Source organism: Pleurodeles waltl, chromosome 12, assembly GCF_031143425.1.
Source record: "Pleurodeles waltl isolate 20211129_DDA chromosome 12, aPleWal1.hap1.20221129, whole genome shotgun sequence".
Taxonomy (NCBI): Eukaryota; Metazoa; Chordata; class Amphibia; order Caudata; family Salamandridae; genus Pleurodeles; species Pleurodeles waltl.
Genome location: NC_090451.1, coordinates 495,306,880 through 495,321,483, shown reverse-complemented (window position 1 = coordinate 495,321,483; position 14,604 = coordinate 495,306,880). Strand labels below are relative to the sequence as shown.

The following is a 14,604-nucleotide window of genomic DNA, read 5'->3' as shown; positions in this document are numbered from 1 at the left end:
TAGAATGACACACATTCAAGGAAAGCTGTTGGACAAGGGAAGGCGCATCGAAGTTAATAACAATACAGTCCCCTGTACCGGGGTTTTTGAGTGGACCCACCCAACCCACCCTCCTCACCATTAATATTGAGGGTATCATATAGAAAGCAAATCTAGCGTATCTATGTAGCCAGTGGATGACCTTATTTTTCAGTTCTGTAAATGATTCGGGAATATTAGGCTTAAGCTTAGGAACATTTGTGATGACAAGCACATAGGGGCAAGCTTCCGGTGGTAGGTGTAAAGTTCTCATGTTAGTTCCTAGATCCCTATGCATCCGGTCTGCTGGAGGGTTGGTATGATCCTTATACAATTTTGTGCCCATGTTTATGGAAGAAGCAGTTTCATCAATCCGCCTTGGGAAGAGGGGATCACTCTTTGAGTGCCAAGTTTTAGGGGGATTGGTCAGTCTAGCAGTAGAAGCCTTCACTGGTTGATGCGAAGAGTCAGGGCAAAGTGATTGAGAATTGTGAACCGTGCTTGATGATAGAGGAGGGCTACTGGCACTATTGACTGGAGGGCATGGGGGAAAATGTTGTTGTGTATATTGTAAATCCGATAAGGAAGAGGTGATTGGCTGGTTAAGTTTGATGAGAACATCGAGTTTCTCCTCAATAGCTGATAGGCGAGTTGTTATAGGGTGTAGTTTTTTGGAAAGCTCGTCTTTTATAAAATCTATTATAAAAGCTGTGTCCAAGCTGCCGTTATTGGTAGCTTGGGCAGGTGTACAGTCCTTGGTCCGAGTAGGCACGACATGATTGGGGGAGTTCAAAACACGGGCCCGTTTATTCTTTAAGTTCACCTCCCCTCGTTTCCTTTTGCCCTTTGGGCTATGCTTTGGGGAGGGTGCAGGCCTATCTGGCATAGGCTGTGTAGTTTCTGAAGAATATATGGCTTTGTCCAGGGGCTCTGTGATGGACATTCGGGTAGTTTGGGTAGTTGGTGGTGGAGTTGCCGGGGCAGGCTGGGAAGCTGGTGGGTAAAAAAGTTGCGGTGGGGTTTTCGATGGAACATCCGTTGGTGGGGGAGCAGACAGACGGCGCTCCACCAATTCAATTTCTTTTTCTAATGCCCCTACCGCTTTTTGGAGGAAGCCATCTAGAGTCTTGTTGTTGCCGGCTTTTTCCAAAGGCATCCCCCCCTTCCGTCTACCCATCTTGTTTTGGTAAGACACTTAGGTCCAGCCCCAAAGTTTGACAGTCTATTTCCGTAGGTGCTCTTCCTCTCCTTTTCCCACCCTATTTTGCTCTACTGGGGCTTTATTAAGAAAAGCTGAGACGCCAGGAGGGCCTAAAGTACTGCTCACCTATATTAGGAAGGTGTCCGGGTGGGTAAAGTGTGTTCGTCCGCTGGACACCAACCTCGGAAGTCAGGATGAAAATGGTATGTCCCAGCTCGGGCTCCTCCGGTCGCAGGACGGGCGAGGCATGAGTGCTTCCGAAGATTTAAAGGGCTCCTGCCCGAGACAAACTGCTTCCGCCCCCAGCCGGTGTCTTTAGCGCAAGTTAGTTGTCAGGACCACGTCTTTGAATAGATGACAGGGGGGTGGCCCTGCCCTGCCTCTTCCTGGCAATGACGGGCAAGGACGGGCCCGCCCTTGGCCCGGGCTTCGCCCGGGCGCCGCCCGCGCGCGAGTCCCGCGGCGGCGGGAGCGCAAATTCAATTTAAAGGGCTCCTGCCCTTTGACAAACTCCCCGGCACAGACAGCGCTTCCCGCGGCGGCGGGAGCGCGAATTCAATTTAAAGGGCTCCTACAAACTCCCCGGCACAGACAGCGCTTTCCGCGGCGGCGGGAGCGCGAATTCAATTTAAAGGGCTCCTGCCCTTTGACAAACTCCCCGGCACAGACAGCGCTTCCCGCGGCGGCGGGAGCGCGAATTCAATTTAAAGGGCTCCTGCCACTTAACAAACTCCCCGGCACAGACAGCGCTTATGTCAATAACACATTTATGTAGTACTTTTCTGCACTTTTCCGCGAAGAGCTTGATCACCGCTTGAAGAGCAGGAAATGCAATTGAGAGCACGCATTTGTGTGAATTTTCACTCACCTTTTTTGTTGGTCAAGTTGCACAAGAAAGTTGCTATAGCAAACAATTTAATCTACAGTATAGCCCATTTGGTCCCATAATAAGGACCAGGAATCAGAAAATTAGATTAAGTTGATTTATTACAAGTCAGTGATCAATTGAATATGTATGTAGGTCATTAGAATATTAATAAAGTACAAGATTGCTGCTGGCAAGTTGAAATATCTCAATTGATTCAGTCTCAATAGATTTAAATACCAAGCAATTACAATCACAGCAGTACAGAACTGAGATTTAGAAACAGATACTACATAATAAAACTCCTGTTCTTCTGAAGCAATAAATAAATCTAAAGGCACCTAGTCAGTGTTCTTAGTAGGAAATGAGGATGGTTTGGAAATACCTCTTGAGGGTGGTTGGAACAAAGACTAAGGGCAATTTGGAAGGTTGCTTGAAGTAAGCTGAGAATGGGAGAATTTGCCAGCATAGTGAAGACTTCAGTAGAAGTCTTCCATAAGGAATAAGTGTTTAGCCTAAAGCCTCGTGCCTGCGAGAATAAAAGGAACAGTGAGGCGTTTACCCCTCGTAGGTCTAAGGGAACCTGTCTTAACTTCTAACAATACAAGCATTAAATGAAAAGAACAGAACCTTCAACATCACTGTTATTGCTCCCTTTCCTCCAATGACTAATGATTGTGGAGTCCATATCGTAAATTGTAACATCTCCCATGTTTCTCATCCCATAGAATTTGAACAGTCTTGGTGGCCTTGACCGTCCTTGTAGCAATGAATAGGAGACTTCAGATGCTCATTAAACTTTCACATTCATGCCAAGATTGTCTCTTCTCTGGCATTGCTAACAGTGAAACTAATACCTTATACTCCCTTCCTCTAGCCACTAAAGCCTTGAATTGCAGCTGCAAAGCAACAAATACACTAGCCACAAAAATGTATTTCAAAATGAAGGCTTTTAGTCAGTTAATTCAGCCTGACTTAAAATAAGCATTTAATATGTGTTTCTAATACATGTCCCCTTTCAATTTTTCATGATGTGTGTGCAAAGGTGAAGAAAATAACTATATGTTAGGTCAACTGATACAACTTAAAGTGTAAATGTAAAACGTGAATAGTGACCACATAGAACTATTTGGCAAATGAACATTACAGTACAGTGCGATCACGTTGCCACCTTTGAATTTTGTGTTCCAATCTAAAATAACCTAATTTAAATACTTCATTTAAGTACGTGTACCCCCGTGCCAAGTTTACAGTAAGGTGTAAATCCAGTCGTTCTTGCAAACGTGTCCTGATCATAAGTTCAGGGAGTTCACAGTAACGCGCGCCGGCCATCCAGCAGTCCTATTTAGAGAATCCAACGCCATGATTTCCAGACATCTTTGGCTTTTACAAGACAAGCATACTGAGTAAGCCGCGTGCCAGAGCTGTGCCCGCCCCGCATGGGAGATCCGGGAGGGGGCGGGGCCGGCGGGAACGTCACTGTTGGGGGCTGCCCGGGATGTACTTAAGAGGCAGAGGAGCAGTCTAGAGAACAGAACAACTCTCTACGGCTAGGATAACAGGTGTCTCTGGAGAAGCGCCACATCCGCGCCTAGGACTATCCGCTTGCACGAACTCTGCAGCTTGGGACCGTTTGTAGGAACCGTCTGAGGAGAGACCGGAGGTGAGTTTAACGGACGCACGTGGGCTTGCAAGGATGTAAGGACACGCGGATGTTCGGCATCTCTCTGAGGTGGCTTGATGTCCGTGGACGAGAACGATTGTGTTTTTGATATGCATAGTTAAATTCATACTTAATATACTTTGAGTCTTCTGATAAAGGCATCTGGAAGTTTGAAAGCACTCATAACCAGATACGAAAGTATAGACACAAGGAGAAAATGTGATTTGTCCAGTGTCACACAATGCTGTCAAGAGGATGACGAGATCAGAAGTCAGATCCTTCAGTGCAAGACTAACCAATTTGTATTGAGGACTTTTACCATCACCCTTAAAGTACCCTAACATGTTGCTCGTGGCAGTTGTGAGGCAATTCCTAAAGGTTCCCTAAGTGAATGCAAATCTTTGTTTTTATTTGGAAAATAAAACTGAACAATAGCCAATTTATACGGATTCTTGGTGGTGTCAGCTTGTTGAACTGAGGAATATGCAGATGGTTCAGTTGCCCATGATCACAATACGTGTTCAAATGAGAAGGCCAGATTATTCGTCAAAGGCTCTGGCACTACCGTCCACAATTCAGCCCCTAGCCTAGAAGTTTTGTTTTGTTTTTACATTTCCAAGTTCTCTCACTGCCCTAAATTAAAGGCACACCTTACTTGTCCTGATGTGATGGCTGGGAGTTCTAGTTAGAGAGTGGGTGGATTGCGGGGCGGGTAAGTGGGGATGTCCCGTTCGCAGCGTCTGCATCGTCCCTGTCCCCCACCTTGGCTTCAGTATGGAGTAATGAACTAAGATTGCCAGTTCCCAAGGGTGGCTGCCTCGACAGTTCGAAGGGGATTTCCATCGCAAGTGTACTGGGACTGCTCAGCAGCTGGGTGGAGAGTCCATGAGCTGCGCGCCCTCCTGCACTGACCGATGTGTAATAAAATGCAGGTCTCCGCATGTCAGTCGGAGACGGAATGTCAGTCTTCGGGGTTTCTCGGGTCTAACTCCTTGACATTTTCTAGTTGGGTAAATAAAGATATTTTATAGTAACCTTATGAGTCAATTTCATTTATGATATAGGCCGTACATATCTCGCACAGTACTATTCCTAGCGTCCGTCTATGATTCTCAAACTTAGCAATAGCATCGCTGCTCCCTTTCCATGTTCATTAAGATAAGTGGGGGTACACGACCCTTATCGAGCATCCCTGGCGTGACTGAGCAGCCGTGGAACACCGTGGAGTGAAGATACTAAACGCGTACACTTTGCTTTTGGTACTCGAGGTGACCCCCCGCCCCCTCCGAGTTTTACAGTATTACTGGATATCTTTACAAGGGAAGCAGCGCCAGGTCAGCGAGACTAGACCGAAGAGCTGCAGCTTCACGCCCAGTCTCTGTTTTTACTCTAGCATCACCCATCCGTCCCCGCTCACATGATGGAAGGCAGGGGCACGCATGTCCACCCATTACTGGCGTTGAGCAGAGGCAGTCTAGCTCTGGGGAGGCTTACTGTAATATGTCTCCTTTCTGGGTGACAGAGTGAAATTGGATGGGTGAGAGTTGAAAAACTGCACAACGCTTTTATGCTTAGACTAGTAATCCCTCTGGAGCCTTGATAATCTGCATCTTTAAAATTTTGATTTTGAGTCCAGTAATGTACACAGAGATTTGTCCACCCATTTCCGAGCAACCAGGTTGGAGGTACTTTAAGGTTGCAGTTGTATGTGCGCCGACCCATAAGCATAATTCTTAGTATCAATTAGAAGGGATGCACACATCATTTGTTTTCGTTCGACTACGCATTAAACTGTTTCTGCTTAAAAAATCTTGCCCAGGGTAAATACCGTTAGGAGCTTGACACAAAACTTGAAATTGTACATAGTTTGAACTGCTTTTAAAACTGTTAGGCCCCTTCTACATCATTCCCCTAGTTTGACAGAAGTGATTTGCCTTGTATTACACAATTTGGTGAAGTGAGGAAGCTAGGAGACAACCTCATGCCTCCTGACTCCACACTTGACCATTTAGGCACTAGTCATTGACTTTTATCTGTTTATCTTAAATTCAGTGATGTATTTTCTTCTCCCCTGCAGCCCAGCAGCCTAATAAATGACACTGAACAGAGGCAGCAAGCTGAAGAACATTGACAAGCGCCGTGGCAGCATGCCCTTGTCCGTCCACCAGCAGCTCCACCGGCGGAGCATGCCAGTTGATGAGAAGGAGCTGAAGGCCAGCAGCCCTAACAGCCCATCCAACCTGGTTCGATGCACCTCCTACAATCCGGAAGAGGAGCATCGGGAGAGCTGGGCCTCTGGCTCCTCCGACTCCGTCATCTCTTCCAGCAGTGACTCTGAGGACCCCGTCTACAAGGTGATCCTCCTTGGCGAGCATGGCGTGGGCAAGTCCTGCCTGGCCAGGATCTTCGGTGGAATCGAGGATTCCCACGACATAGAGGAGGCTGGTAAGGAAGCCTGTTAATTGTAAAATGACTTGCCTATTAGCTCCTAGTTCAACAATTTATCCGGTATTCTCTAAATTTAGACACATTTTCATTAAGCCCTGCTCAAAAAAATATATTTTATGTACATGTTATCCAGGTTGGACCTCCACTATTGGTTAAGTGGGAGCATACATTTTGATATGGGACCATGCTAAATTCCAAAGTTTTGTTGGATAAGATACCGATTTTATTTAATGGAAAAACATCTGTGCCAACTGTTTTGTTATTGGTTTTGATCTTTTTGAGCCTCCGTTTTTCACCGATTTTCATTTCAGTTTTCAATATTAGACATACATTATATAATTTCACTTCGGGTGTGTATATATACACACCAACATTTTTTATCCAGTATTGATTTTTTGGATATATAAACCACTTACATCAAAGTCCTGATGTGTTTTAGAAACAAACAGTGCAAAAGGAAGTTTACTCTTCTTGGAGCTAAACGGTTAAATTCGCCTGCTGTGGCATTGATATCTTGGTCTGTGCCACATATTATCATGCTATTATACACATGTATAAGATAGAGTGCAAATACACTATACAGTAAGGGCCATATCTAGGAACACTTTTTCCCATAGACACAGAAGGGGGAAAAACCTTTGCTACATCTGACCCTAAGCAACTTGTAATGATCTTAGGGCCGCAGAGGTACTTTGCCTTTGGCTCTATCATAATGTAACAAATGTAGTTTTCACATTTATAATTTCAATAAGATACCTGTGCTAGAAATGATCACAATGTACTGATTCGATTCCAACATCAATTAGAAACGACTTAAACATATTGGAGTAGTTTTATTTTGAGAGTGTGAATACTCTCGGATCACTTGTCACTCTGCTTCCGCATCAAGGTTGTCTGGTCTTTGCTGCAGTGTGGATTGTACATGCTGGAAGACTGACTTAGTTCTAACTTTCTCCTCCAGGGAATACATATGACCGGTCGGTGGTGGTGGATGGCGAGGAAGCCTGCCTTCTCGTGTTCGACATATGGGAGCAGGTATGCAGTTTTCTGTCTGCAGTTCTGTAAGGCTGCGCTTGTGTTGGAAGGGAGATGTGTGGCTGGTGCTTAAAAAGAAGAATCCGCGCATGTCAGCTCATGCCCCGTAATGCCTCACATGAGTTTGCCATAGCATTTAATAGTTGGGGGATTACCCAAGCATTCCAAATTTTTTTTAAATAAGGAAATGGAGATCACCGGGGGAGGGTGGGAAGGATAAGAAATTGTGCAGGATCACATCCTTTTGCTTAAGTGGGGAAGCTAGGATTAGATGTCAGATCTCTGCAACCCTCATTCCCTTTCTATGGACAAACCCGGCACCCCGGCTTCCACTCTCCTTACCATGACATTGGTCACTGTATTCAAAGACCATCAGCATCCTGCATTGCGCTGAGGTACTTTTAGATAACAAATCTATGGTGGAATGTCTGCCTAAAAGGCACAGCAGAAATCTTTATTCGTCAAAATATCCATATGTATATGTGGAGTAAACAATAAACCTGACTGATGGCTGAAACGCACCATAGTTTGCACTTTGAGCTATGTCTTCTAGTCATGGCTCCTTCTTCACCATGCCACACTTACTGGTTAGGGTGTGCTCTTCAACTTCAGCCTTATCACAATCTATTTTTAGATTGTGTTTCCTGCTCTGCATCTCTACGGGTGCTTGGTGTATTTCAGTGGGCATTTGCAACATGTCAAGAGGTAGACTCCATGATGGCTATTGCTTGAAATTACTAATGTTTGTCGTCATAGGATAGTGGCAAGGTCACTGGCAAACAGACGCTATTTCTTCCTTTTGGCAAAACGATCTATAGATATGTATTGCATATCTGGTGACGTTCTTGTGCGCAAAACAGGCCCTTTTTAAAATCTGCTTGCCAAAGGATCATAGGCTAAAATTGGAAAGTCACTCAGAAAGTGAAATAAGCAGAGTCATTATATGATGCCCTCTCCCTGCGCTGCCAGAGGTCCAGGATAAAAATAGAACTCAATAAATCATTCCGAGTTTAGAGCCAGCGATGCTTCCAGACAGCTACGCAGAATAAACTAATCAATTTATTTCAATTTAGGACGAGACCCACTGGCTTCAGAATCAATGCATGAAAATGGGGGATGCCTACATCATTGTGTACTCAGTGACGGACAAGTCCAGTTTCGAGAAGGCATCAGAGCTGAGGATCCAGCTGAGGAGAGCGCGGCAGAGTGAAGACATTCCAATCATCCTCGTGGGGAACAAGAGTGATCTGGTGAGATCACGAGAAGTGTCCGTGGAAGGTAAGAAACCGTTCCAGAACCAATTAGACGATTGTATTTCTGCATTGTTAAAGAATGGTGGTGTGCCCTAGATGATGAGAGGTGGCATGTAATCCTCACTTTCTCAGCTACAATCTTATCTACAAGACACGTTTCATTGTTTAAAAACATTCAGTTGCATGGTTTAGTTTTCATGGACGACCGACTTGCTGTGATTGTGCACTCCATGCACTGTCAAAATGCACTGGTACCTTCGGGAAATGACATTTTCAAAGCATGACTACAGGGGGAAGGGCTGAGGAAGTTACTGCCAGAAAACACGGGCACTTCAGTGGAGTCTGGGAAAGTGAGTGTGAAAATATCAGAAAGAGGTGTGTCATTTCTCAAGATTGTGGGCCTACCAGCACTGTGAAAAAGTGGTACCCCCAGCAGTAGCTGGGGATGTCATGGGTCCCGCTGCAAGCTAAGGACATGGTCCCTATGACTGCTTTTGGGGCAGTAAAATATAGCAGGCAACAGAGTTTAGTGGCCCCTCGGGGCTCAGGACCCCGGTGTCACTGCACCTGCTGAACTAATGATAGCTACGCCCCTGTACTCCAGTCCCTCCCACATGTTAGAATCCAAGTTGCTATGTCACTCCACCAAACGTGTACGCATGTTTGCCCATAGGAGTCCCCTCTGCCAAAACTTAAATTACCTGATCCGCAAACCTGTCATCAGTACTGTTAAAGGCTCATTGGCAAGCTCAACAAATAAACACAAGACATGCTAACGCCAACAGTATATTTCTCTTGAATATAATATAATCATAGCAGCCAGCTTGACTGCTTACCCAACTGATGGACCTGCTTAACCTGCATAACCTTTTGTTCTCTTTGTGAGTGCCCGTAGCTCACACAGGACACTGACTACTATTTCAGTATGGAAGTGGCTGTGTCTCCTTAAAGCATATTGACGTCTTCACTTATTAGGTTCATCTAACTAATTAGGAATCATTTTGCTATCTTCCTAATATGTCAAATTGGATTAATACAACTTTATTTGCGACATTTACCTGCCGATCCAGCCGTACCTCCCGAGGATGCAGGTCTGAACTAAAACTCTATAACAGAACAGGACCCGTTTTGCCCAGCAGTTAATTTAAATATTATTGGATTTGAGACACACCCTTTCAAACGGTGGCCTGTAACAGCCATTAGTTTCTTTGTTGCAAACCATGAGCATTCATCACACCTTCTGTTCTTTATGGGATATGAGGCCTAGAGGAAGACTCATTGAGGTTACCACCGCTACCACTGACCATGTCTCAACGTCACAGCCGCACTCAGTCACACTGACGGGCGGGTCACCTCCTCATTTAGCAGCTCAGAGAGCACCCAGAGCTAGTCCACTTCTTAAGGACTTACGTTTAGTAGTCGTGGCTCCTGCACGCAATTTCTAACCACGGTTGCTCCTCGAGTAAATGGTGGCCATCATCGACCTAGCAGACAGACCTGTTGCCTAAGAAAAAGATTTTCCCATTTTATGAATTTGGATTTACAGTAACACTGCAGTAACACGTTAGCACATGTCACTTCTATGTTGAAAATGTTTTTTGTCCTTAGAAAAAAATGAACTAAAAACACTTTACACAAATATATTACCTTGGGTGTAGATTTTATATTAATAACTCGATGGAGCAATATTTTTGTAATCAATATTTAGGGTATGATATTTAAGTCAGATGATAGTCTGACTGCGGCAAACGTATGTAGAGGTGGCAAGAGCATGTGTTAGCTGATATCCTGTTGACAGCCATTTTCCTTCTCTTTTCAGAGGGCCGGGCCTGCGCGGTAGTGTTTGACTGCAAGTTCATCGAGACTTCAGCCGCCCTCCACCATAATGTAAAGGACCTGTTTGAGGGGATTGTCCGGCAGATCAGACTCCGCAAGGACAGCAAAGAGGACAATGCAAGGCGCATGGCCAGCTGCAAACGGCGGGAAAGTATTAGCAAGAAGGCCAAGAGGTTCCTAGGAAAGATTGTGGCAAAAAACAACAAAAAGATGGCATTCAAGCAGAAATCCAAGTCTTGCCACGATCTCTCTGTGCTCTAATTTCTGACAACAAGCCCAGCATCAGTTCAGCCGGATGGGCGTGATCCGCTGACTGCATGGACTCTGTGGACTCCTGGAGAGGAAGCGGGTGACTAGTGAGGAGGACAATAACACAAACTGGGCGCGCCAGTCGAATTTCTCTTTAATGCCTTAATGCCCACAGGCAAGACTGGAATGATGCAGGAAGGGGCGTGGTTCAGTGGTTAATAATTTGACATTGTCTGTCTGAAGTAAATGAAATGATCCAGTTATGATGATAAATTTGAATAGTTTAAATTGGCTAGTTAAGCAGACCCCACGTGCTCCAGGTGATCAACAGCGTTGGTGAATAAATACCCTTGTACATCAATGGTGGGAATGCACTTTAGGGGCAGAAATAGCCAGGATACCATGTGTTGGTTATGATCCTTAAGGCAACACATTGACAATGTAGATGAATGAGCAGTGACATAATATGATTTAGTTTGCCCTTTAACTCTATGGGGTGGTACAGCGCCCCCAAAGTGATACAATGCATCACCCACTAACTTCCTGTGTCAATGCAGACGACACTGAATCGTAAATTGTTCAGTGCTCAGTTGCTCTCTAGCTAGCTTTGTGCTATGCAAACAAGCTGGCTTCATACAAGTACTCCCAAGCAATGAGAAGGTGTGCACAAAGACTCCTGGCACGCCTGTGGGTTCTTTCTGTACAGATACCTGAGGAAGCCGCTGATCTGAAGATATGAATGAAACTGACACGTGATCGGTGCTGGCCAACTCCTCGCCCCGATCTTCCCTCATTGTATAAAAATAGCTCCAAATGGAAATAACTTGAAGCTTTGTACGCAGGCTCGTACTTTCTTTTCAGTAGAATCTAGACAGTGCTATTTGTAGGCACTGGAATGGCAGTGCCGGACTGGGAACCCAAAGCAACCCTGGCAATTTTGTCAGACCAGCCGACCACAGAGGCTGGAAACGAGAGTGAGTGGATTATGCTGGATTGCTGCTTTTGTTACTGGGGGCCAATAGTGCAACACCATTGCTAAACTGGCCCTCTGTTACAAAACCGGCCGCATCCCTCCAGCGTCCTAGGAAAGCGCCCAATGCCCTCTACTGCCAGTCCGGCCCTGGGGAATGGTATTAATAGATACAGTAGAAAATGTAGGAAAAATACGTTTCCCAAACTGCACTTCTGTTAACTGTTATTGGAAGAGTTTGATACTTGTTTACATGCGGATTTTATAATAAAGTATTATTTGCTCTTCTAGATATGCGGCTGTCTCTGTGATATGGACATTGCAGCACTGCACAATATTTTTGCACTGTACAAAAATAGATTTTTACAAATGCCAGGATAAGTTATGTATATAATTATGTGTGATGTATATTATGCTTTTATAATATGATTCATTTTAAATATGCACACTCTACTGTATACAACCTATAGTTAGAGATGTATTTATACCTGTACCAACGCATACAGAGATTGAGCGACTTATGCAGTATTAAAATTCATATTATAAAAAAAATCTGATTGCTTGTGATTTGTTCAGGCATTCTCCGCGGAACTGCACACTATTTGATTACCATCATACATGCTAGGGCAGTCACTATTAGATGTTTAAGTATATTAAGTGAGCTAACGTACCCCTGCCGTACATTATAAGGATATTGAACGTCACCAAGGAGTATTGTGCCCATATTGTAGTTGAAGGATGAAGACCAAGTCCCTTCAAAAGGTCATGAAACTCCTTCGTTTTTTCCAATATCCTTTTATTGTGTAACATAGGGTATTTTATTTTGTATAATACATGCCCACACCATTATTCTTCATACAAACCACCTCAAGCCTTGTTTCCTTGCTCTTCACATGAACGAGATAGCATGGTTGCATGCATGGCAATTAAAAGCAGAACCTGTGTGACTTCACAACTCCACTGTAATATGCTTTTACATATTGCATTTCTTTTTTACAAGTGAATGGCATTAGAACTTGATTTTAATTATGAAAATTAGATCATGGCTTTTATATAGGGATTCTAGGCACCTATGTATTGTATCGGACACAATGACACTCTCTGAGGCTTTTTTGATGTATACATGTATATGGAAGTACTACCAACTATTGACATCCCAATAGGTCTGTTCACAGTGCAATACAGCAGAGGAAGTTTAAGTGCTAACTTCTGTGCAAAACCACAAGGCAGAGCAATTTTTTGGACCACATGGAAGATACTAAAATGTTCTAGGTTATGCTTTTCAGGGTACCTCACCCAGATGTGAAGTGGGAGTACCTCATCACCATAAGAACGAGGACATCTGGATGGGTAAAATAATCATTAGACATGAGTCATAAGCAACAATGCAACATGTGCACATGTCCCAAAAGTACATTCCTACTCCCCAGAGTTCCGATTTCGCAGGAGTACATCTGTTGGTGTCCTTTGTCGAACATGGAGCGTTTCGACGGATACGTGCCCCATGGTAGTGGTACTGCATCAGTGGCACAGCAGAGAGGCTACAGTTTGTATAGGCAAGCACAGGAAAAGGTAATTTTGACTGTATCGTTAAGAATTTGGGGCAGAGTGACAGCGGGTTTGTGCATACTTTTCAGCAGCCTGTACACAGGGGAGGGTGGAGGTATCACAGAGGTGCATCTGCATACTGAATGGTCTTCCTGGGCTAAGAGAGGGAGAAGCAGGGCACACCTGCATTTGTAAAGGCTGTGCCCTTGCCTCCCGCAAAGGGCTAGTTTACCCCCTCCAATGATGTCTGGAGCCTGTGCTGGAGGAGAGAGGGGACACTCCTGGAACCAGTTAGTACTGGTTGGAACCCCTTCTCCTCCTTTTGTGGAGACTACACAAAATGAGTATAAGTACAGGGGGTTTCCCCCCATATTTGTAGACACTAATGGACTTACATGGACACAGGATGCTACTGGAGGGACTCACCAGGAACTGCATTGGGACTGCTGCTGTTGTGCTGATCTGTGACCTGTTGGGTCGGTAAGAGGAACTGGCACTGCCTGCAAACCTTTGAGCTGGCCTGCTTGCTTGGGCCCTGCCGCCCAGTGCCCCATTTTGTTGTCTCTAGGGGCTGGGTGGTGTGCCCCACTGTTCCCCCTGCATTTCTCCTTCAAGCGCTGAAAGGGCGCTTGACTTTAAGCTCCCCCAGCACACGAGGAGCACTTTATTTTATGAGGCAGAACATTTGAGGAGGATTTGGAGCCCCAGCACGTGAGATGCGTTTCATGGGCCTCTGCTCCCGAGTGCTGAAAAGGCGCCTTGTGTCGTGGTAGCTATGCCCTCCCCCCATGAGATGCCGCGGAGCTAGCACAGTCGAGCACACTCCATGTGGTGCCCCCGGGGCAATGATTGCTTTGAGGTGTGCTCACGGCGCACAGACAAGCATATGCTTTTGGGAGATCACCGTTGTGGCCTCGGCAGACAAAAAGGAAGGATCTGCATTACATGCAGGAGGCGCGCAATGCAGAAGATAGCAGCTGTACCGTGTGGACATGGGCGACTGCCACCTAGTCCCCCTCTTTTCTTTTCATGCTGGGAATCCAAGGAGGGTTTCCCCCACTACTCGGCAAGGAGGTGGCCCCCGCAAGAGATGAGTGGGGTCACTTCCCTAGGAGGAACCAGGACCGTGGAGGGTGAGCCCCGCCTTCGCTGAAGCTGGATCGCTCAGGGAGGCAGGCTCCCAGCTGGAAGGATAGGTAGGAAAACCTCAAGGGATGTCCCTGTGCCTATCCAGCCCTCTCCTCTAGTGCCACATTTTCTTGTAGTAGGAAAGTGTGAGCTCCTTGGTGGCTAGAGTGCTGGACAAACTACTGCATTTCTTCTAATAGGAGATAAGGGGTCCTGCACTTCAAATGTGAGACTGGGGCTTGTCTCCCCGCATATAAAAGAAGTGCAGGTACATGTCAGATAGTATTTCCTGATAGCCCTAGAAATATGCTTGTGAGGATAGGTGCATTTTCTTTGAGCCTGACATATACCATTTGGGGAATGTGTTTCATGAGGAGGTTGTGGCCTCCA

At 45.4% G+C, this 14,604-nt stretch overlaps 1 protein-coding gene across 1 annotated transcript; it reads left to right on the top strand.

The window, feature by feature from the left end:
• Positions 1-3,613: 3,613 nt before the first annotated feature.
• On the top strand, positions 3,614-12,090 carry RRAD (RRAD, Ras related glycolysis inhibitor and calcium channel regulator). The gene is made up of 5 exons (XM_069217208.1): positions 3,614-3,747; positions 5,825-6,192; positions 7,157-7,230; positions 8,304-8,508; positions 10,303-12,090. The coding sequence occupies exons 2-5, from the start codon at positions 5,841-5,843 to the stop codon at positions 10,578-10,580; spliced, it is 909 nt and encodes a 302-aa protein (XP_069073309.1). The 5' UTR covers positions 3,614-3,747; positions 5,825-5,840; the 3' UTR covers positions 10,581-12,090.
• Positions 12,091-14,604: the final 2,514 nt, after the last annotated feature.